The sequence below is a fragment of the Lycorma delicatula genome, chromosome 3, assembly GCF_047948215.1.
Source record: "Lycorma delicatula isolate Av1 chromosome 3, ASM4794821v1, whole genome shotgun sequence".
In the NCBI taxonomy this organism is placed as follows: Eukaryota; Metazoa; Arthropoda; class Insecta; order Hemiptera; family Fulgoridae; genus Lycorma; species Lycorma delicatula.
The window spans coordinates 43,809,635-43,835,078 of record NC_134457.1 but is presented as its reverse complement, the minus strand read 5'-3'; the positions used below and the strand labels follow the sequence as shown (position 1 = coordinate 43,835,078).

Below are 25,444 nucleotides of genomic sequence, written 5' to 3'. Positions count from 1 at the left end.
ACTAATAGTTCAATAATTGCTAATAAAGTTTTTTATTAATTATAATTATATCTTTAACATGTTTTATTTTTGTTATTGTAATACACTATGTAGACATGTTCTAAAATAATAATGTTATACAACTAATCTAAACATAAATTTAAGTATTTATTTTACTAACTTAATATATAGTTAAGTCATTTTTTAAAATAAATATTTAAAAAAATTATTAAAGATATATTTAGCATTTAAATTAAATAAAAATAAAAACATACAAAACCTTTAGATAATGTCTATCATTAATGACTGATAAAGTTTTTATACTGCCCGACAACTGTCTTGCTTAGTTAACAATGTCTAAACAAAGAATAATGATGAATAACTGAACACTTGTATTGATAAAGGACATTAAGCAACTTTCATAAATATTTTTGTATGTATATAATGCTAGTACACAAAAGAGTAAATAAATAGAATATAAAATAGGCTACAACTGTCAGAAGTATAATTCTTATAAAGAGAAATATTAAATGAATTTATTAATATAAAATGTATTGCAATACATTCAGGTATTTTTTACATCCTGTAAAACATTCCCAATAAAAAGAAACATCAACATTAGCTGGGTAAATTGTGTTTGTTTGTGACTAACACATTGATTTCTACATCAGTTGGTCTCAGATTCAGTTCACATCAAGCCTACCATATTGTCCGCTATTACTACATCAATCTTATTTTTTTTAAATATATGGAGAATCATGTTGAAATAGAAAAATTATAATAAAAAAAAATAAAACATTCTCATTTCAACTTCCAAAAGAAAGTAAAATGTAAAGCAGTTTCCTGTTGTCTTTTCCCCTGAGTCAAATTTATAAATATATATTCAGCAAGCAAAGATCACAAAAATGTAAGGAATATTCAGCCAATAAACAAAAGACATTATCAAGTTATTTACCTCAAGGACTATACAGGAACAATATATAGGAAGGACAATGTAGAGAACAAAATTACTCTCAGAGAAAGCGACTATGACTACTGTCACTGTATTACTGTTTTAAAATTCTACTGTATTACTGTTTTAACATCAATCACTGTCATACTACATTCTTACATATTATGTACTTCAAATATACCTAATGTCTTGTATGTGTAGTTCTGTTCACATTGAAAAATGCATCAACAGTAATTGATGAGGTACAATCATAATTAGATCATAATCTCATTTAAATATCTTTTTTTTATTATCTACCTGTGTGTATGTTAGAGTAAGAAAATACCTGCTGCTTAATTTTTACTTGCTTTTCTTTAACTCACAATGTTTTTTTCATGTTTGTCCTCAAATCTTGCATTCTTAATTTAACATATTTAAATCTTGCATCCGTAATTCCTAACATTGCTGATTGATGAAATTTTGCACAGTTACGAAGGTCAGGTGACAATACAATATTCCACCATTACTTTTGCAAAAATCCACCCATATGAGAGGTAAATTAAGGGTGTAAATTAAAGGTGCAGGTGTAATAATTTACCACACTTCCTGACATTTACCTATTGGTGAAATTTTGCACAGTTACTAAGGTCGGACAATATTATAATATTCCATTACTTTTGCAAACATCCCTCTGCACAGGAATAAATTAAGGGTGGAAATTAAGGGTACGGGTGTAAAAAATTGTGAAATCTGCAAAATGGCTATGCAGGGTTTTTGGGGTCGCAGATGTCAAATCCGATAGCCATTTGACATACAAGAAGAAAACCTTGCAATAATGCATTATCACAGATGGATCAAATGAGAAATCTTTTTAAAAATTCATACAAATGTTTCTTGAAAATTGTCATAGTTAATTATATAAATGAAATAAAAACTTCATTTTGCAAAAACTTTACAAATCGGACTATAAATACAATTTTTCAAAATATCTCAACCCCAGCACCACCTAGCAGATCCATTTTTTGCAAAAATATTTATTTTTACGTAACTAATTAATATTCTGAACATGAGCCAAATCATGCCATAAATACAATTTTTCGAAATACCTCAACCCCAGCGCCAGCTAACAGCTCTAAACTAATTCAGAATTCAAGGCATGTGCACATTTCACCTAAGTTTCATCACAATTGGATGAATGGTATAAGAATGCATATGTGGAAACAAACAAGCATTCATTTATATATATATATATAAATGAATATATGTACATAACATTAGATTAGAAATTTCAATATATGATGTTATCTTTTGAAATCCAAATTAAACTCAGGCAATGCATGATAATTTGATTAAAGTATGACTAAAAAGTATAAAGCAAGTTTTTAAACATTTTGAAAAATTTCTGAAACATTATTTTTTTATTACAGTTTCTTACCTGAATTGAGGTAATGATTTGAAAAACTTGTGAAAAACAGAAATTTTACTTTTAAAATTAAACACATTCTCTTTTTACTTAAATAAAACTATATATCTTAATCACTATTGACTACTTACTCTATTTGGAATTTTTATATATAACTGGTAGATCCAATAAAGGACAGCAACTTTAGTTTGAACAGAAGTATGAAGTAGATGTTTTGTAAGAACATCAACTACAGATTGAAGATTAAGATTTGAATCAACCTAGCACAAAAACAAATCAGAGTTGGAAATCAAATAAAAAGTATTTTAAATTATCTGAAATAAATTAAATTACTTAAATAAAGATAATAAATCAAGCTTAAAAGACCATTAAAATGTTAAAAAAATATATTTTCAGTTTGTTTTCTTCAGATTTTAAAAATTGCCACTAAACAAAAAAAATAACTACCAAAAACTTCCTAACTTTTAATTTCAGAAATATTGAAACTTAAAAAAGAAAAATCATTTTTATGTTTTTTTATTTTTACGGGCAATTTTTTAAATATTTTTGAAAACTTATTTTACTTTACATTTGGAAGTTGTATTTAAAATATACTTAGGCTTACAAAAATGCTATTTGGGTTATAAAAAAATTGCTATTTATAATAAATACTATGAACAACCTGTGCCTTAATAAAAATACAACAAAAACCAGAATCTTGTATCTTGATAAAACTAAGAGTTATTAGGATTCGTGAGAATGAAGGAGTCTGTATAAGTGCTTTACTCTTAAATTTTTCAGCAAATCACTTTGAATTTCTAATACTAAAATGCTCTAAATTATCTGAATAAATTTCTCATGAATATAATCTCTGAAAATACCATGCCTGACTGGAATACTAACCAAAGACCTTTTAGATAAAAGGCTGAGATGCACATCTTTGCTATAATTTTAAAGAAAATTATAGCACAAAACTTTTCTTTTAACAATTTTGATACAAATAAGCTTTATTAAAAAATTTATCATAATTAATGAATGGCACATCGTAAATAATTTAAATAATGCTCAATGAAACTGAAATGAGCATTACTATATATTTAAACATAATTAAATTACCTGTTTTGAATAATCGGAAAAATCTTTTTCTAATTCAACAAAAGATAGAAGAATATTGTTAACTTCCTTTGCAGTTTCTTTTATATCTGAACATGAAATAAATAAAGGTACAAATACAAAAGAAAAAGATTATAATCATTACACAAATAACAAGGATATTATTTAATTAATAAATTTTTTTTTTGTCTTCAGTTATTTGACTGGTTTGATTCAGCTTTCCAAGATTCCCTACCTAGTGCCAGTCATTTCATTTCAGTGTAATCCTGTACATCCTACTTCCCTAACAATTTGTTTTACATATTCCAAATGTTGCCTGCCTACACAATTTTTTCCTTCTACCTGTCCCTCCAATATTAAAGCGACTATTCCAGAATGCCTTAATATGTGGCCTATAAGTCTGTCTCTTCTTTTAGCTTTATTTTTCCAAATGCTTTTTTCTTCATCTATTTGCCACACCACCACTTCATTTGTCACTTTATCCACCCATCTGATTTTTAACATTCTCCTATAGCACCACATTTCGAAAGCTTCTAATGTTTTCTTCTCAGGTACTGCGATTGTCCAAGTTTCACATCCATATAAAGCGACGCTCTAAACATATACTTTCAAAATTCTTTTCCTGACATTTAAATTAATTTTTGATGTAAACAAATTATATTTCTAACTGAAGGCTTGTTTCGCCTGTGCTATTCGGCATTTTATATCGCTCCTGCTTTGTCCATCTTTAGTGATTCTACTTCCCAAATAACAAAATTCTTCTACCTCCATAATCTTTTCTCCTCCTATTTTCACATTCAGTGGTCCATCTTTGTTATTTCTACTACATTTCATTTCTTTTGTTTTGCTCTTGTTTATTTTCATGCGGTAGTTCTTGCGTAGGACTTCATCCATGCCATTCATTGTTTCTTCAAAATCCTTTTTACTCTCTGCTAGGATTAATATATCATCAGCAAATCGTAGCATCTGTAACTTTTCACCTTGTACTGTTACTCCAAATCTAAATTGTTCTTTAACATCATTAACTGCTAGTTCCATGTAAAGATTAAAAAGTAACGAGGATAGGGAACAGCCTTGTCAGACTCCCTTTCTTATTACGGCTTCTTTCTTATGTTCTTCAATTATTACTGTTGCTGGTTGGTTCCTGTAAATGTTAGCAATTATTCTTCTATCACTGTATTGGAATCCTAATTTTTTTTAAATGCTGAACATTTTATTCCAGTCTACATTATCGAATGTCTTTTCTAGGTCTATTAATGCCAAGTATGTTGGTTTGTTTTTTTTTTAATCTTTCTTCCACAATTAATCTGAGGCCTAAAATTGCTTCCCTTGTCCCTATACTTTTCCTGAAACCAAATTGATCTCCTCCTAACACTTTTTCCACTCTCCTCTCAATTCTTCGGTATAGAATTCTAGTTAAGATTTTTTATGCATGACTAGTTAAACTAATTGTTCTGTATTCTTCACATTTATCTGCTCCTGCTTTCTTTGGTATCATAACTATAACACTTTTTTTGAAGTCTAACAGAACTTCCCCTTTTTCATAAATATTACACACCAGTTTGTATAATCTATCAAATCGCTTGCTCACCTGCACTGCACAGTAATTCCACAGGTATTCCATCTATTCCAGGAGCCTTTCTGCCATTCAAATCTTTTAATGCTCCCTTAAATACAGATCTCAGTATTATTTCTCCCATTTCATCCTCTTCAACTTCCTCTTCTTTCTTTATAACACCATTTTCTAATTCATTTCCTCCGTATAACTCTTCAATATTTTCCACCCACCTATCGACTTTGCCTTTTGTATTATAAATCGGTGTACCACTTTGTTTAACAGATTATTTGATTTTAATTTATGTACCCCAAAATTTTGCTTAACTTTCCTGTATGCTCCGTCTATTTTACCAATGTTAATTTCTCTTTCCACTTCTGAACACTTTTCTTTAATCCACTCTTCTTTCGCTAGTTTGCACTTCCTGTTTATAGTATTTCTTAATTGTCGATAGTTCCTTTTACTTTCTTCATCACTAGCATTCTTATATTTTCTACGTTCATTCATCAGCTGCAATATATCATCTGAAACCCAAGATTTTCTACCAGTTCCCTTTGTTACGCCTAAGTTTACTTCTGCTGATTTAAGAATTACCTTTTTAATTTAATTACAGGTACCTTAATTAAAGGTAATTTAATTACCTTTTACATTTTCTACCTTATCTTTTTTACTCAGACCTCTTGCAATGTCTTCCTCAAAAATCTTCTTTACCTCCTCTTCCTCAAGCTTGTCGAAATTCCACCAATTCATCTGACACCTTTTCTTCAGGTTTTTAAACCCCAATCTACATTTCATTATCACCAAATTATGGTCGCTACCAATGTATGCTCCAGGGTAAGTTTTGCAGTCAACGAGTTGATTTCTAAATCTTTGCTTAACCATGATATAATCTATCTGATACCTTGCAGTATCGCCTGGCTTTTTCCAAGTGTATATTCTTCTATTATGATTTTTAAACTGGATGTTGGCAATTACTAAATTATACTTTGTGCAAAACTCTATAAGTCGATCCCCTCTTTCATTCCTTTTGCCCAGCCCGTATTCACCCACTATATTTCCTTCCTTGCCTTTTCCAATGCTTGCATTCCAATCTCCAACTATTATTAAATTTTCATCTCCTTTTATGTGTTTAATTGCTTCATCAATTTCTTTGTATACACACTCTACCTCATATCATCACAGGCGTTTGTAGGCATATAGACATTAACAATCATTGTCGGTTTAGGTTTTGATTTTATCCTTTTTATAACGATTCTATCGCTATGCATTTTGAAATACTCTACTCTGTTCTCTATCTTCTTGTTTACGAAACCTACTCCTGCCTGCCCATCATCTGAAGCTGAGTTAATTATTCAAAAGTCGTTTTTCTCTTCCCACCGAACCTCACTAATTCCTACTACATCTACATTTATCCTATCCATTTCCCTCTTTAAATTTTCTAACCTACCAACCTTTTTTAAACTTCTAACATTCCACGCTCCGACTCGTAGAATGTTATTTTTAATTTTCTGGTGACCCCTTCCTTAGTAGTCCCCACCCGGAGATCCGAACAGGGGACTAGTTTACCTCCAGAATATTTTACAAAGAAGGTGCTTCCATTATTGCTATATGAAAATGCAGGGCTACATTTTCTTGGAAAAAAAGCAGCTGTAGTTTTCCATTGCTTTCAGCTCCTCAGTACTCAGAGGACTGAGTGATGTTGATATGGCCATTTAAGTCGTCCTGACATGTCCTTAACAACTACTGAAAGAGCTGCTGCCCTCTTTCAGGAATCATTCCTTAGTCTGGCTCTCAATAGATATCTCTCCGATATGGTTGCACCTTCGGTCCAGCTACTCTGCATCACTGAGCACTCAAGCCCCCTCACCTACGGCAAGGTCTCTTGATTCATAGAGGGAGATAAAATAGAACAGATTTTTTTTTTGCCACTGGTAAATTGACTAATTTTATGCACTACTCCATTCCTTTCTATTTTGTACAAATTTCTTGGCCTTAAATAACATTAAAGAAACATTCCTGTCTCTGTCTTAATTTGCTATCTACCCTTTCTTACAGAACCAAATTTACTAACCAGGATGCCTTCATGCATGGATTACAAAAGAATCAGCCTTAAATTTCTTTTTTTGCAAGTTCTATTGAAAATTCTTGCTTCTCAGATTCATCTTATAACTTCTTCATTGCATATTCTACCAAGCCAACTAATTTTCCATATTCACCACCAAGATTATATTTCCAAAATCCTCTCTTCCTTGTTTCCCAGCTTTCCGATCAATGTTTCAGTCATAAAATGCTACACCCTACATAAATATCTTTCCAATTCCTGAATCTATGCTTGATATCAGAAACATTTTCATGACTGTACAAGTCTCCTTTTGATAAATTCTTACCATTATTTGTTGTCTTTTGTAAATTTAAAACCAAAATAATAAAATTTGGTATCTACAATATATTTTGTAATATGCAAATCCTCATTTCTTACATTCTTCTTTCATTATTTTTGGTTTTCTCTTCTTTATTTCTAAATTAAATTTACTAACAAACAATGAATTCATATCATTCACTACCTTTAACCACGCCATCATCAGAAAACAACACATCAGAAAATTTTAACACATTTTTGTCACTAGACTATTAATCACTCTAGGAGTGCTTTTAATTCCTTTACTGTTTCTTCCTCATCCAAATTAAAACCTAAAGAACATTCTTACTTATCTCTTTCTGTCCTGTAGCTTATGTTTTCTCTGAGAGTAACAAAACAAATAGCTAAGAATGTCTATTTGTCCAAATACAATACAAATTATTGTATAACTACAATCATATCATACCTTGATCTTAAACACCACTGTCATCTTTAAATTCATAGTAACCTTGTGAGCTCAGACATTGATCCTAGTGCTTCTACCACGAACAGAATCCATCCTTAGTGGTTCAGTTCTGCCTGCGATTTTTCTTGAAACTTACTATTGTACCAAATCTTTACCCCTTCAACTTAAGAAAGTGACAGAAGTTGTATAGAGCCAAGTTACAAAAATTCAGTTAATGAGTAACAATTAACAGTTTCTAATCACAAAACACTACTACATAATGACAGTAGTATGTGACCTTGCATTGTCAAGTGATAAATAAATCAATTCATTCCTGTGCCACTTCTCTGGACAATTTCTTTTTATATTCTTTCTTAGCTGCCATAAGACAAAATGATAGAATTTCTCTATTAATTATCTGTACAGGAGGTACAAATTGCTCATGGATAATCTTATCAATACCAAGGAAACATGTCAATAAGGACTTGATATCGGTCTTCATGAGCTTTTCTTTGGATAATATAAAGATGAGCTCTTGGACTGGAATGATTGCTGTTTAGTTTTGGAGTCATGCCAATAAGAGATTTATGGGATGCTGTTTCTGTTTATTATTCAACAGTCATGACATGAACTTTGCACTGATCCTCATGTTTAATTTTTGTGACAAATTCCATTGATATGTGCCATACAAATGTACCATGATGCTGTCAATGGTATACCTAGGATCCTCCATTACCACATTTGCAATGACATTTTTTTGTATAATGCCAGTAGATGGTCGTCCCAAATGCTCACCATCACCAACAGATGTTTGGCTATTTTTAAAATATTTAAACAAGTTATACATTTGTGCCTGCCCTAAATCAACATTACTGAATGCTTGCACTAATATCCTGTAGCATTTTATAGTTTAAAACTTGACAGAGATATGTTGCACACCCAGACTGTCAGTCATTGCAAAATTACAATCACACTCAAACATGACAATGGAAAACTGTCCACCAACAAACACACACTCATTTAAATAAAAAACATCAGGCATAACAACTCACAAAGGATGTACTGTATTGTGTTGCTGTTAGTGGTGTTTAGTTGTATTAACATTCTCAATGGAAAATTCAAGAACATTTGGGTAGTACTTCATATGTAATTCATCAATGTTTATTCTTTTCAACAAAAACATGCCCAATCGTAATGACACCGACACATAAAACAGTAACATAGTTACAGAGAAGCAGTTATGATAATTAGATAAATTTCAAATTTTCTCACCTAAGTCAAAAAGTCAGAAATTAAACAACTAAAAAATATTAATTTTATTTTTTAACTTTGTTTTATTTTAATAAAGTTTTCTTTAATTCTCATTTTATTTTAACTCTGGGTTTATTCTTATATAAAACATGAATGAGACTAAAAAACAAAATATAACTCATGAAAAAACCATTCACAAGAAAATTAAGACAAGAAGCCTGTATTATACTGACTAAGTAAAAAAAAAAGAATACCAAGAAGCATTATAAAGATATTATATAAACTATAAAATAAGCCATCTAAACTGCATGAATATGTATTTTTATCCCACATCTTTCGACTACTTTCTTAAAATTTTATGCAAAAATATTTTGAATACCAAGTTTACAAATCATCACACTACTGTAAGCCAATACTAAGCAAAGATAGCAAGCTACAAGGGTCACTCAAATATAAATCAGAATTTGTTTACATAGCTTTATAGATATTAGATAAAATCACAAACAAATTACCTTATTTTTCTACATAGTTCCCTTCAAAACAAATACATTTTCTCCACTGGACAAGTAGCTTCCTGATAACCTCATCAGAAAAACAAGGTGGCTGCCCCAACAACCAATTGTGCACATAATACAAAAACTGTGGCCTTGTCTTTTAATCTTTCCCCTTCTAAACCTTCTTTCATCAAACCAAACATGTGGAGATCACACTGTGACAAGTATGGACTGTAAGGTGAATATTCAAGGTGTTTCCAATGAATTTTAGAGAGTTTATCATAAGTATGAGCTGCTGTATGAATTGTGCATTGTCATAGAGCAGGAGGATATAGGGAATAGGTTACTGGTATCGTTTATTGCAATAAGCAATCCTGATTTCATCCAACAACTGGTATTAGTGTGCTACATTAACTGTCCAGGAAATCAATCAGTAGCACACCTTTTGACCCTCAAAACACAGTTGACAAATGTTTCTTGGACTTGATTGGTGCCCCCTCACCAATTTTTCACCACACCATCCTTGTTCTCTTAATTTCCAGGTTGTATTGGAGGAACCATGTTTCATTGCAGGTCATAATACAGTACAAAAATGCCTCTCCTTATTTGTTAAAGTGATTCAGAACTAATGGATGTCTTTCTGGACATTTCTCTGTGCCTCAGTGAGAAGATATGGAACCCACCTCACTGACAATTTGCTGTATCCAAGAGTGTCAGATAACATTGTACGTACATTCCCAACCCTTATGCTCACCTTCCGATGCAATTTTAGTGATGGTTATATTGTGGTAACTTTCCACAAAGTCATGAACGGCCTGAATGTTGTCATCATTGACGCTGGTCTGCAGACAAGTTGACTTTCATTCCCCACTGCATCACAGTCACTTCAAAATATTTTTGCCCAATCAAACACTTGTGAGTTTTTGATAAGATAGCATCTCCAAACTTTGCCTGCAGTAGAGTCAAAATTTCAGAGGATTTGACACCTTTGTTGGCAAGAAATCAGATTATAATTCGTTGCACAATGGACAATGGTACCTCCTGCTCAGACATTCTGTTACTGATGTGGGAATGCAATCTATAGGCATTGCTGGCCAGTTGCTCCCTCCACACATATAACTAACTACCCACAGTACCCCACCACATTCACTGCTCTTACTCAGTCCGTGCAGCAAAATTCCAGTTTATATTTGAATAACCCTTTTACTAATCAAATTAATTTAATCAATACTACTTCAACAAAATAAAATAGTAAGTTTTAAAAGTCACACAGTTTGTTAAAAAATTTACATTATTTTAATTATTATAATATACATTTCACAAAAGGATACGTTTTCGAGCATCTCCATCATATGCTAAACAAGGGAAAATAGCAGTCAAAATTCCAGATGTGAACGGAAGCATTTCCTGTTTTGACAGTTGTACAAATTCCTTTATCCATGTAATTGCTGTAAACTAATATAAATACAACCATTATAATTTAATTCACTCAAAAGATCTGCAAAACTTTCAAACACAAAGTTTTGCAAAATAATCTTCACAAAAGAAAAATAATTTCACTTTTTAATAAATAAGCTAACAAATTTTCATAACATAAAAATAAAATTATAACTTGTATGATAAACAGACATTAAAACACTATCAATCGATACTGTTCATGGGTATTTATATATATATATATATATATATATATATATATATATATATATATATATATATATATTATATACATTTACATACATACGTACACACAAAAACACTAAATTCGTATTTAAATCACATAATATTTTAATATAATTAATATTCAAGATGTAACTTAATTCATGAATAAACAACAGTACAGAATACATAAGATGATAACAAAGAAACAAATAATAAAAATATTTTTAAAACTATTGCATAAATAACTATATCGAAAATTTAAGAATAAAGTCGCTTAATACTGCAACTTATTTCTGGATTAAGTAAGATTTTATCGTAAATAGAAGGTTTTGGCTTTATCCAGTAAAAGTTCAGCTGCTAGATTTTATTTAGTGTTCAATCCCTGATTAGGAAATAACAACCTCTAAAGAGTTCTACAAAAAAAAATCACCACACCATTGAGCTCAAATAAAGAATTGGCTGTCCTGAAGATGACCAGCACATGACAGCTTGACTACAATGCCACAAATATAATAATGCCAGTTGACCCAATTCCCATAGAACTCTTCTAAGGAGAAGGAATAAAGGATTAAAGAGTAAGAAAATGGGAGGATAAGGAAGGGGATACTAATCCAATGCAGGAAATGTCTCTGGAGTAGTTATTATTACAATAAAAATTAAATTATACCAAACAGATTAATAAGTAAATAATATTTATATAAACCTGTAAAAGATCATCTGTTGCTTGTGAATGATTAATTAAAATGTTAATCATCCCTGGAAAATCCACTCTTGATGGATCTTGTTTGATACTTCGTAAAAATTCAGCTAGTACTGTATCACACCTGTAAATAAAATATTTACAAACTATCAGAAAGTGGTTTTATATATATATATATATATATATATATATATATATTTTACAATTAATACACGTTTTATTACTACTACCCTCATTCAATAGTTTGATCAATCCTTAAAATTTTTACATATTTATGCTTATATGTCAAAAATTTTTTAGTTGTAATGCCCATCTTTGCTTAAAAATGCTTCTAAATATCCCAATTTCAAATGTTATGAACAACAAAATGATCATATTTCCTGATATTTTTCCTTCTACTGCCACATATTACAACTATAAAAATGTTTTTTTTTTCTCTTTTCACTACACTGTATTTTTTATGACAATGAGGTATACAGTGTTGATCAAGCTTTTTTCCTTTATTACTTTATTAATAGTTAAACTCAATAAAGTTGATATTAAATAAGTTTTTATTTCAATTTCATGTTTACTTTATTTAACTTGTTTAAATAAATTAAAATTCATTTTTCATATAAAAGTAGTTTTTTTTCAATAAAAAAATATTTCTGAAATTAAAAAAATATTGCAAGCAAATAGTTTTCATCGATAATCATTCAGCTCTATTTCAAATACATACTTTAAGACATATAACAAATTTATAATAATGTTAAGTACATGAAATTTTTTTAAACTGATAAAAAGCAAAATATTTTTAGCCATTTTTTATTAAAAAAAAAAAAAAATAATAACAGATCCACTGTATAGTGCACATATTCATGAAGGAATTCGTTAAACTTATTTCAATTACATAATCTAAAATAAGAATATAAAATAAAGCAAAACAATGTTCAAACTTTGTATATAAACATTTAATAGGCTGGCGATCGATCAATTTATATGTAAGACTGCCTGTCTTGCATACAAAATGTCATTCATGCCAGGCATAGATACAAAATTGAAGTGATTTCTTATTGCCTTGATTACTGAATGAAATATATTATTACACAACATCATAACAAGCTCAACAAAATGCAAACAGTACAAATTACACCTTAATTATTTTCACTTCAGGGACAGGGTATACACTAAACATTACTTTACCGGTGCTTCTTGTATACAATTAGTTTTACACTATCATACCCATGAGAAAGACTAATATTAATACTGCAAAGTAGAAAATTAATATAATTTTTTTCACAAGAAGAAACAAATAATACAGAGTGGGATAGAAAAAACCGATGATTTTTTTATTACTTTTTGCATGCGTAGTGGTGATCAAGAGAGAGTGGGTAAGTGGGGACTCCACTCTTCACAAGTAGCTGCCATTTCAGTCACCCTAGAGCTGTAGAATGCTGTACATCATAGTTTTGCTAATGAAATGTTTTTCAAAAACAATGATTCCTTTGTCCTAACACAGAAAAGATTCCATCAAAATTTCAATGTTGGCCGACACAGTACTGTGCCTTCTCATGATCATGTTGTGGATAGAGAATTTCAGGACAGTATTAAAAAGAAAACCATTGGGAAGGCTGAGATCTGTAAAAACACTAAACAACATTGAACAGATAAGGCAGGCAATTAAAGCTAGCCATCTCAGCATTTGGGTGAACACTTTGAACAATCCCAATCTAACTGTCAGAAGAATACTGCGTTCTGTCTTGAATTTCTATCCCTATAAACTGATAATTCAAGAATTGACCCCTCATGATTAGAAAGATTCACAGTGTTGGAAATAATGACAGAAAACACAGTAATTATAAGGAGTGATGAAACCCATTTATACCTGTTGGGTTGTGTTAATAGACAGAACTTCTGGTATTGGTTTCAATCCAAAACAGTTGCACAAGCATCCACCTTTTACAGAATGTCACAGCATTGCGTGGGTTGGTGAAGTTTGGAATCATCAGTCTGCATTTCTTTGACAAAGGTGGTCAGACAGTCACAGTGAATGCAGAAAGGATTGGGTTTCAACAATAACACACATACACTCGTGCGTGCACGCATACACACACACATACATATATATATAGTTTTAATTCTAGCACATAAATAAAAACAAGCTCTTTACAATTATTATTGTTTATTATTCTAAAAATAATAGGTTTACTGCCCCTCCCTTATATACACTGCTCCAAAATGTTAGTGAAACATGTCTAAGAACAATGTTTGTTAATTAATAAGTTTTACAGAAACATATAGCATATTATAGTCAACATAAATAGTATTAATCTTTAATTTAAAAAAAATTAATTTTATTAACTACATTTTTTTTCAAATTATAAAAAAAAGGTGAATGGGAAAGAGAAGAAACAACTTTATTTTACTGTTTTTATAAAAAATTAATCAACTAATTGTTAAATAAAAATAATCTTTATTCACTTTCTAATAAATTAATAAATTTGTAAACAATGATTTCACAGAAATCAAAAAAAAAAATTATGATTAATAATAAATCAGCCTAAGCTAGACCAACAAAAAAAAAATTAATATTTTTGACAGGAATTAGACATAATCAATCATTTGTAAATGCACAAAACTAATTTTCTCAAAAGCAATCCTAAAAACTTTTAATTTTTTTTTTTAATTTTCTGACTGTATAGAATACTAAATATACTTTATATACACTTTTAGCCTCTGCAGGCAATTTACAACAAAACTTTTAATTGTAATAATAACAGAAATCATTTGCTTGCTATTTTGTCATAATTTCTATAATTTTTTTCTGCAATTTCAAACAATGATTTTAACAGTAAATAAAATTTTGTCACCATTTACACATTCATGATAGATTATTTATTGACTAAAAAAGAGAAAGAAAAATTCCCAATTTAAAAAACTTTTCCTTTTTATATGCATTACAAAATTAAAAAAATAAACATTTTTTTAAATTTTGATCTTATTGAAATCAGTACCATTTATCAGTATTATTTTTATTTAAATCTAATTTTAGCAAAACTTTTCAACAGATAAAGTTAGATAAAATATAATTTTATACATCTTTAAAGAAAAACTTAAAATTTTAATTGAACAATCCACTAAAAAAAGGTTCTTTGTGAAAAAGTTTTACTAACTAAGATGTGTTTTACACAAGATTTCAAGGAATAAAATCAAACAGAAATTTTATCAACCTAAATAGCAACAATTTTTTTTCCTAATATAGTCTTCTCCTACATATTCACTGGCTAAGTATGTGCAAAGGTTTTAAAAAATTTCTCGAAGACAAAAATAAAAGCAAATAAAAATTGGAAAAAAACATTTCTTTACAATTTAAATGGCCAAGGATTTCATTTTACATGATACCAAGATCTTATACCAGAAAATACTTGTTCTACTTTAATGCATAGTCATTACTTTTTTTAATTAGAAGAAACTATTAAACACAGCAAATTAATTATTTATCTTTTAAATTAATTAATATAATTAATAAGTAAAATAACAATACTATAGTACATTTAAAACATAATAAAAGAATAAAATTATAAAATAAGAATTTAAAACAGAAAATCATTCACATTAAATCAGTAAGAAAAGAAATTTATTTTTATTAAACTGACTTCTTAGCTAATTTAAAATAAAGTAAAAATTACATTTTTTTAATTTCAAGTGTAGGGTCCTCAAGCATATGAAAAATACCATCCAAAATTTCAGGAAGAAAAATAATAAGATCGATATCAGGAACTGCATCTAGAACAGCCAGCCATGATATGACAAACTGTCTGGCAAATGTATTACTAGCATAAATCCGTTCTCTTAATAAAGGCATAAAACCCACCAAATCAAATGTAGCACTCTCCGTCACTATGTCCTAAAACAAGAAGTAAACAAAATTTTATAAATTTATAACTAAAAATCTGGCAAAGAGTTGCATGATTTTTCTCACTTTTTCCATAACAGATTTTTATTTCAAATATGCTATAGAGTTTTTAAATATTAATGACCTAATTATGCAGTACTTGATTATATTTGCAGACATATCAAAATGTTCAACAAAGAAAATTGGGTAAAATTTGGGTCCCTTGATCAAATGATATTTTTAAATTAAAAATGATGCAATATTAAGAGTATAACTGTTAAAAACACTCAAAATGTTTAACAAAGAAAAATTGAGTCCAATTTGGCCGCCCCTTGCTCAATAGCTATCTCATACAACATTTTTAATAATGTAACCATTATTTGAAAAAGTATCAGAAACTACATAAAATTAAAAATAAGTTTTTAAACTTTTAAGTATTAAAAAGAGGAAGTTCCCATGGACCCACTCTTTTAAACAGTCCTTGTAACACTCGCATCAGAAAAATATTTTTGAAAGTATATGTTTGGAGCATAGCTTTATAGGAAATGAAACTTGAACAACTGGAGTGCCTGAAAAAAAAGGAAAAACTTTTGAAATGTGGTGCTGTAGGAGAATGTTTAAAATCAGATGGGTGGATAAAATGGAAAATGAAGAGGTGTTGCAACAAATTGATGAAGAAAGAAGCATTGGGAAAAATATAGCTACAAGAAGGGACAGACTTATAGACCACATCTTAAGGCATCCTTGAAAACTGGAGGGACAGGTAGATGGGAAAAATTGTGCAGGCAGACAATGTTTGGAATATGTAAAGCATATTGTTAGGGATGTAGGATGTACAGGATTACACTGAAATGCAATGACTGGCACTAGATAGGGAATCTTGAAAAGCTGAATCAAACCCCAGTCAAATGACTGAAGACAAAAGAGAAATGACATTTATATTAATACTAGACAATCTGATTTTTAATCTGGAACATTATAGTTAAAAAAACTGATATTGTATGTAGGGTACACCATTCAGCCTCCAGTTTTTTCTTTTTTTTGAAACTTAAAAATTTATTCATTGCAGCAATTATTTACTTGACGGTCTGATTTGGTGCAAATTATTCAATAAGGCTAAAAAAAATGTGGGTATCATGATGCTCCCTTGCTTGATGGGATCGAAGCCAACGATGAAATATATATATATATATATATATATATATATATATATATATATAAGTGAAATTTCAATTTTTGTGTTAATTGGTTCTGATATACAAGGAAAAATCATTTATAAAAAATGTTGAATATTCCCCAACCTAAATTCAATTAAATTAAAATTTTGCAAATTTAAATAACTTAGTAAGTAATTTCATTGTGGTTTTTGGAAGGGGATCTTGAAACGATGACAATGCAAAATCCCTGAAACCCAAATTTGAGCTGATCACTATAATTTTTCTTTATAGCTATGCTGCTGCACCAGCAACAGAGCTAGAGCAAGGAGATTAAAAATAAATCAAGTTGTAAAGTGAACATTATAAGAAGTTATTAAACTAGATATATATAAAGTGTGTAAGGGCTTTACATACAAAAAAAATTCATGTTAACTTTTTGCGATGAAATATCGGTGTACTATTTCACCCAAGCCAAAACTAGCAAATAAGAAGTTTTGACACTCAATCAAACTCAGTCAGAAAACTTTATATAAAAATTAAAAAAATATATATACTAATAGTTGTATCACCAACCGAAGTATAGAAAACACTCTGGATGCCACTGTAGAAAAAATTATTTGTAAGATATTAAACAGTATGGCTTTTCTAGATTAGAGACAAATATATCAACATGTAAAAAAGTAGAAAAATCTTTGATATAGCATAAATAATATGAAAATCTTTAATCTCCTGCTGTATGAAATTAAAATATTTAGGAATTTAACTACACATAAATTGGGTGGTAGTATCTTGGCCTTTCATCCAGAGGTATGGCATTCATTGAATGCCATACCTCTGGATGAAAAAATATTTTAATTTTTTTTTTCACATACTAAAAAAAAAAATATTTAAATATTGAAAATATTAAAAATATTTTAATTATTGAACTTCTAACCAGCCATCTTCTTTTAACTATGACTTCATACGTAAAGATGAGTAGGATCAAAGAATTTTTAAAAATATTTTGTTTTTCAAGCAACAATAGGAGCAGCAATATAACGTATAATTTTGAGTGAAAATGAGGAAAACCTTCACAGAGGTTTTCTGTAAAGATTACGGAGCTTACGGAGATGATACTCTACGTCGTACACAATGCTGCGAATGGTTTTCACAATTTAAAAGTGGTCGTCAACCAACTGAAGATGACTCTTGACCAAGAAGGCCTTCGACTTCAACTGATGACACACACATTCAGAAAATCAACAATCTGGTGCGCGAAAATCATCAATTGACTGTCAGAGAACTTGCAGAAAGGGTTAGCATCTCGATTAGATCATGCCATGACATTTTGACTAAAAAACTGAACATGCATTGAGTTGCAGAAAAGTTTGTGGCTCATATGATGACAGAACAACAGACAGAACATCAAGTGGACAATTGCTGCCAACTTCTTGAACAAGCCGATGACGATTTAAACATTCATGCAAAGGATCGTGGGAGATAAAAGCTGGGTTTACAGATATGACAGAGAAAAACATTCAATCATCAAAAAATTGTACATTACAAAATTCACTACTAACACTTAAACATGTTGCAATCAAATAACACTAACATGAAAACTAAACGAGATATCAACAATCCAAGAATATGTGGTTATAGAGCAGGTTATGTGGAACACAACGCTGCCAACCAAATGTCACTAAATATCTCTGTTGGCAAGTAATTAATAAAGTTTAGCCTTTTTTAGAACAAACCTCATAAAATAAAAAATAGAATTATTTTTTCAATATCTAAATTTAATAAGAATTCCAAACTATTTTTCTCAGAAATTCATCCTAATTAAATTAAGGGATACACAAAATCATCTGGAGTGTCTAAATAACATAATCTACAGTAAGCATCCAACCAACTTTATACTTATAACCCTGTGTATATAAGATTGAGTACTTTCCGAAGGCTATTCTTATTTGTGCTATTCGCTTATAAGATGCAATTAATCTTATCTTATTTATATGAATTTTAAAAATGAAATAAGTGCTGTTCAATACAAATAGAGGTAAACTATTACTAAAATATGAGTTACATGTGGAATAAACCCCCTCTTACCCTCTCACTGTTTGTCATGTCTTTCTTTCTTTACTAACAAAGTATTATATTTCTCTATTAAATCACTACAACTACTTTCGATAAATCCAATTCTAAGCTTTCCAGAGCTCTTGAGCCCTAATAACTACAATGAATCAGAAGAAATTAAATCCATTTCAATGGAACCATATTATCTCCGGGTAACTAAATTAACCTGATAAAACACATTCCCAAAATACTATTTTTGAATAGAATACTGCTAATAATCTATACCACCATTTTATTTTAAACCATTTTTTTTTAAATTGTAACTAAATTAATTTCACAAGTTTTTGATCTGATGTTTGCATTAGTAGTATTAAAAAGTAAATTTAATATGAGTTTACAAACCTAACCCAGATTTTCTCATAACGTAAGGAAGAGCACAAATTCCAAAACAATACATTTAAATTCTTGGGTTTAGTTCAGAATGTTATGGTAATAAATTGTTATGTTTTTTATCTTAAAGCTGAATAATCTTAGATTAAAAAATTTCATCTGTTTTATAAATAATTTTTTAAGTGTTGCATTTCTTTTCATATAATTCTGGCCTCAATATAGATGTAGCAAATAATAATTCCTACTTCATTAACCAGTTTTGCATGACTGCCTTTGTTAGACTAAAATTTGAAATGAGCACTTCAAAGCTATGAAGTGAATTACAATAAGGAATGTTGTTACTTACAGCTGTAGAATTAAAAGGTAATATAAAAATATTCATTAATAATAATGAAGACAAAGAAAATGTTTGGTTGTAATGAATTAATGAATACTCAAAATAAAATAATAAACGTCCATAACTGAATGAGATTATTTACAATTTTAAATAAAAATGCATCTGAACAAATCAGATGAATAATTCCTCTTTATTAAGCCTGTTTTTATTAATATTATTATTGTGAATTATTGTTTGTGCTATGCTTATTACTTGAATTCAGTGAATAACATCTGTTTCACTGTAAACAATATGGATAAAACATAATGGTGTGGCTTTAAAATAAAAAGGAGCTGAATTTGACTGCAAAAGTTGCAAGCATAAATTTTAATATGCCTTATTAAAGTAAAGAAATAAACATAAAAATATGAGGGACAGGTGAAATGTAATGCATAACTTGAAAATAAATGTCACACAAAACATCAGATTTCACCATTTTGTACTTTCATTTCCCTACTAAATTCCAAAACTCAATGAGCCACTTTTACTTTCTGTCAGTAGCAATTTTTATGGAGCCGAGTGCACTTGCTATGTCAACATGTCTAAAACAAAGAGGCGATTGAATTTTTAACAATGGAAAAAGTGACAAAAAGCTAGTGAAATTCATTTTCACCTAGAAGACATTTACTGTAATGAAATACTGTGAATAAGAGAACAATAAAATTTTATGACTCAGAAGCCAATAAAGTGAATACTGAGGATGAACATCAGCAGTCGACTATAGTTTCTGTGACTGATGAGTAACACCAGAAAATGTGGAAACGCCTTCTTTTGGTTTTTCTAAAACACGTACTCAAACTCCTTAAGAGATGTATATGTCGAGTTTGACAAACCACGGACTCAAGAATTCTGAAACACAATGCTTGGCCACATACATCCCATCCAACCACCAAGTCTCTGAAGGTGAAATCTGAACCTATTTCATATCATTTTAAACAGTATTGATAAACAAAATGTTTATGTAAAAAACATCAAGCGATGACAACTCTAACCAAAATGGTGATAATCATTTTTGTTTTTTAAAGCTAGTTTCAAAGTGGTCTACAAATACAATTTAGAAAATGATCCTATTTCAAAACAGTTTACTTTTTGATATAGGATTAAAAAATAACAATTTTTTTTTAATAACTCAAAGCAAAATGTTTACATTAAGAGATAAGGTCACAAATATGCATGATAAAAAATATTTTTGATATGTTAGTTAACCAACTTTAGCCAAGAAAACTTGCAGTTCATTCTAAGTGTTTTTTATACTGCTAAAGAGACATATAAGATATACTCATATTAACAAATTCACCATAAATATTTCAAATTCTTGGATGAAAATTCCAGTAGTACACATTTACATGAATTCATCTAAATTTAATAAATGCTTCTAGTAATGTCTTAAATACAGAGGGGTACATTCTGTTATATAAGCTGGCACAATAAAGTTAATAACAAAGAAAAGTAATGCATGTATGTATTCCAATATTGCAATAAAAAAATACTAAATTTAACACATAAAATTGTAAACGGTAAAGTTTAAAATAATTAGTTTTGTTTTTTAGAAAACTAAAGAAAGTAAATAAATAAAATATATTCACTAACTAAAAACATACTTACTTTCATTAACCTGTCAAGTAGTTCAGAACCATTTTTAACATTTTGATCAGGATCAGCAGCAAGTCTACTAAGGGCACTAAAAATTTCTGTAAAATGAGGTAATACAGCACCACGTGCAACTTTTACAACATTATACATCGATTCACACGCATAATATCGGACACGCAAATCCTGATCACTGAAATTTGCTAATATTGGACGAATCAATACTTCTGTGTAATCAGAGGTATCCTAAAATAAAAACAAACATATACGTACATAATATGTAATATATCTACAAAATAAATAATAAAGTTCATCTATTTATTAGTTAGTTTTATATTACGCAATAACAAATAATGATAATAAATAATGCAACATTAATTATTAATATAGTATAAGAAACACAGTAAAACTAGTCTACACCATATTAAGAGTAATTTTAAGTTGTGTTAAAACAAATGTTTAGATGTTATCTATGTAAACATGAGATATGAAGTTAAATTCTCTCTCTAATCCTCTACTGTTGATAAAAAAAATCTCATTAACAAATCATATCATTTAATTTACCCATCATTAGAAATTAATTTTATTGTTGTTTAACTGTTATTGTTCTTCTTAAAATAATTTTCAAATCCTTAATACTATTATGAAAAAAATTAACAGAATTTGTCTCTATTTACTATTAAAATTTTAATGGATTCTGAGAAAGTTCCATCAATTTTAATCAAACTTCTATGAATTTGTTACATATATTTCAATATAAGAAGAAATTATAATTTAAAAAATTATTATTATAAAATATAAGAAAGAAAACTTTGATATTTTTTTTGCAAACAAAATTAAATATGTTCATATTTTTGCATGCATGTACTTCTACTGCATATACTTCAGTCTGGATCTCCTTAACATCTGGAAGAATAGCATTTAAGAAAAATGTCCTAAAATAAAATGGCTTCAAGTATATTCAAAAATGTAACAAAAATTGGAAGTTTTCAATTAAAAATGTTAAGTTTGTCATCATATTTTCCAATACGATGGCAAACTTAGCACTAAATGAAATGTTGAATAATAATAATAATAGAATAATCAATGATAGCAATAGATCTCTAATGTACTTGTATTAGCAATGGATTGTATCAGTACTATAAAAAGAGGGTACTATTACTAAGTTTTTAATCATTGATTGCAACTAACTGATATTATAAAAACAATCTTCAAGCGATGATTAAGAATTATAAATACACAGGATTATTTCTGAATTCGTAGTATATTAAATCACTTTCAATTCTTGTAAACTGTTACAGCAACTATGCAAATACCTTCTTGAAAGCATATTAATGTTTTGCATAAACAAGCCTCATTTTCTTTGTCACTGTCTTCCTCTTTTTTCTAATTTTTATTTTTGTCTTTACAAATAAGCTATAAATTCCATTTTTGGTCCTCTTTTTTTCAGTATTTGCCAATGATGGCTGAAATATAATGCACAGTTGCTCACAAATTCACAAATAAGAAGAGATAGTCAAATAAGCAAACAGCCATATTTGCTACAAAAAGTTACATTTACCTTTCCACATGGTCACCCCTTACAACTAGACATTTTTCCCAACAATCAACCAGTTATCTCATTCTTTCAGTGAAGAATACTAATGATCTTTCCTTTATCCATAGCCTCACCATCCTTCAGTTCATCATCATCATCTGTCATGAAATAACATTTAACATACCTCTTTAATTGCAGAAAGAAGTGAAAATTACAAGGCACCAAATCTGGTGAGTATGGTTGGTGTGGTATAGGTTCAAATCTCAACTTCACAAGAGTCTTGGCAGTTGCACATGATGTATGTGACCAAGCATTATTATGCTATAAAATTATCAGTTCTGCAGATTGTCAAAAATGACACACACATCTCCAAAGGTCATACGAGTCTTGGCAGTTGCACATGATGTATGTGACCAAGCATTATTATGCAGTAGAATTATCAGTTCTGCAGATTGTCAAAAACGACACACACATCTCCTAAGGTATTTTAACATCGCTATATATTGCAAAGAATTTAAAGTCAACTCAGCTTGCATAAATTCATTAAACTCCTTGGAACTTTTCATCTGTGACAGAAACTAGTAAACCATTGTGAGGCTTATCCTCAACATGCACTTTACCAGTACGTTAACCACCTATTCACACTATTTTGCTCAACTGTTCCATCACCATAAACAGTTAAGACAAATATGAATGTCACTAACGTTCAATTTATAAACTGTTAAAAATTCAATCACTGCATGCTGTATGCCAACAAGTCTTTAGACTTGTTGGCATAGAAGTTTACTTGACTTAATAAAAATAGCAACTGAAAGAAATTGAGAGAACATTAATCAACAAATTTTGGAATGTCAGTAGCAGGGAAATGAAAACTGCAAGATGGCAGCACTTGTAATTTTGTGTAACATTTTGTACTTCTATTAAGTTTCAGTGTACATTTAATTTTAGCCTCCCCTTGTATTAATATATGTATATTTTTTTTACTATATAACTGTTGAAACACATTGAAGGTTTGTAAATTTACCCACACTTAGATCATGACAAAACATTAATAAAACAAATGTTGACATGGATTCAGATATCAATGCACTGAATAGAGAGCTAAGGTTCATACACTTCCATTCAATCCCCAGAAAGTAATATCTACTAGTAGTTTTGTAACAGTCTCTACCATGAGTATTATGTATTCAATTTTACAAAATAAGATCTACAAAAGAATTAATTAAAGAACTGAAATAAACACAAAATTTAATATCAATCAACTGATAATATAAAAATTAAGCCATTACCAAGATAAATCTTAATGAATTACAAATACTGCAACCAATGTAACCACTTTTCCAGGGATTTTCTCTTTACAGATACAACTGATGCCATTGACTGATTGATAACAAACAAGGGAATACCACATTCCCACATTTTTTAAAGAAATAATTATAATTTACCTAAAACCAATTGAAAAATTAAATATTTATGACGTATTGAGAAAAGCACGATGCTGTGCAGTGATAGAATGGTTTATAAGATTAACATTAGGCTAAAAAATGGAAACACAAAGTACCTTGCATACTCTAAGCTTGTCAATATCCTTAAATATTTATTATACTTATTCGTACTCCCATCTGAAATACAGTATTACCTCTTACAGCTGCTCAAAAAGTCATAGGATTTCAAGGTACAAAAATGGGCTGTCAGATCATTTTTTAGCACCCGTAAATATAAAACATGTATACTGATATTATAAAAATCAAATATGTTAACTTATCCTTGCATTTATATTTATGATGTGCAATCTTTGCAAAAATAAATAGTCACTTATTTAAAAAAAATACAATATCCATTTCAAACAATTAATTTTTTTTATGAAAAACTCAACACATACTTTGGCTTACAAAAAAAGTGTCTTATTATGCTTCCATTATCATTTTTAATAAATTGCTTTAACAAAACATCAGCATTTAAACAAGCATTTAACAAGAACTGCTCATTAATTTAAATACAATTTTAAGATTTTTTTTGTTGAAAAAACTATGTTCTATTCAATGAATTTTTAAATAATAACAATTCAAAAATTAAACCTGTATTTTCTGCATCCCTTTCAACATGCACATAATATGTGGTCCAATAATTTTTATTAATACCTTCCGAATTGCGAATTACTTTGTAGTTATTTTTTACGTTTAGTAGTAGTATCTTCATCAATTTATCTTGCTTTTATTTTAAATAATTAGTATGGACTTCAAATACTTTTTTTTTTTTTATTTTAGAGTTAACTGTGAACTATTTAGTGCTGTTTTGCTCAAGGTTTTTGCCAAAGTTTCTTCTGACTCATCCAGGCAAATGCTGAGGCAGTTCATGTTCTTTATTTGTGGAGTAGCATATTCACCCATCCTGATATGATAAATATTTCATTATGTACTGATCAAACAGAAGATTTATTAATCAATTTACCTCTTTTCCCAATGGTGCAATTTCACTGTTACATATCATTAAGTGATCATAAAAAAATAATAATTTATTGTACATTTAATAACAGAGTTTTGCTCGTTTAAATATTTAAACAACTTTCTGATCATT

At 29.3% G+C, this 25,444-nt stretch overlaps 1 protein-coding gene across 2 annotated transcripts in view; it reads right to left on the bottom strand.

The window, feature by feature from the left end:
- Positions 1-25,444, bottom strand: part of LOC142321539 (protein VAC14 homolog) — a 71,994-nt gene that overhangs the window by 30,216 nt on the left and 16,334 nt on the right. For both annotated transcript variants that reach the window (XM_075359701.1, XM_075359702.1), the window contains 6 exons: positions 21,346-21,576; positions 15,560-15,777; positions 11,895-12,015; positions 10,861-10,984; positions 3,429-3,514; positions 2,465-2,593 (listed from right to left, as the gene is read on the bottom strand). In XM_075359701.1, the coding sequence (XP_075215816.1) occupies positions 2,465-2,593; positions 3,429-3,514; positions 10,861-10,984; positions 11,895-12,015; positions 15,560-15,777; positions 21,346-21,576 (909 nt within the window). The remainder of the gene's footprint in view (positions 1-2,464; positions 2,594-3,428; positions 3,515-10,860; positions 10,985-11,894; positions 12,016-15,559; positions 15,778-21,345; positions 21,577-25,444) is intronic.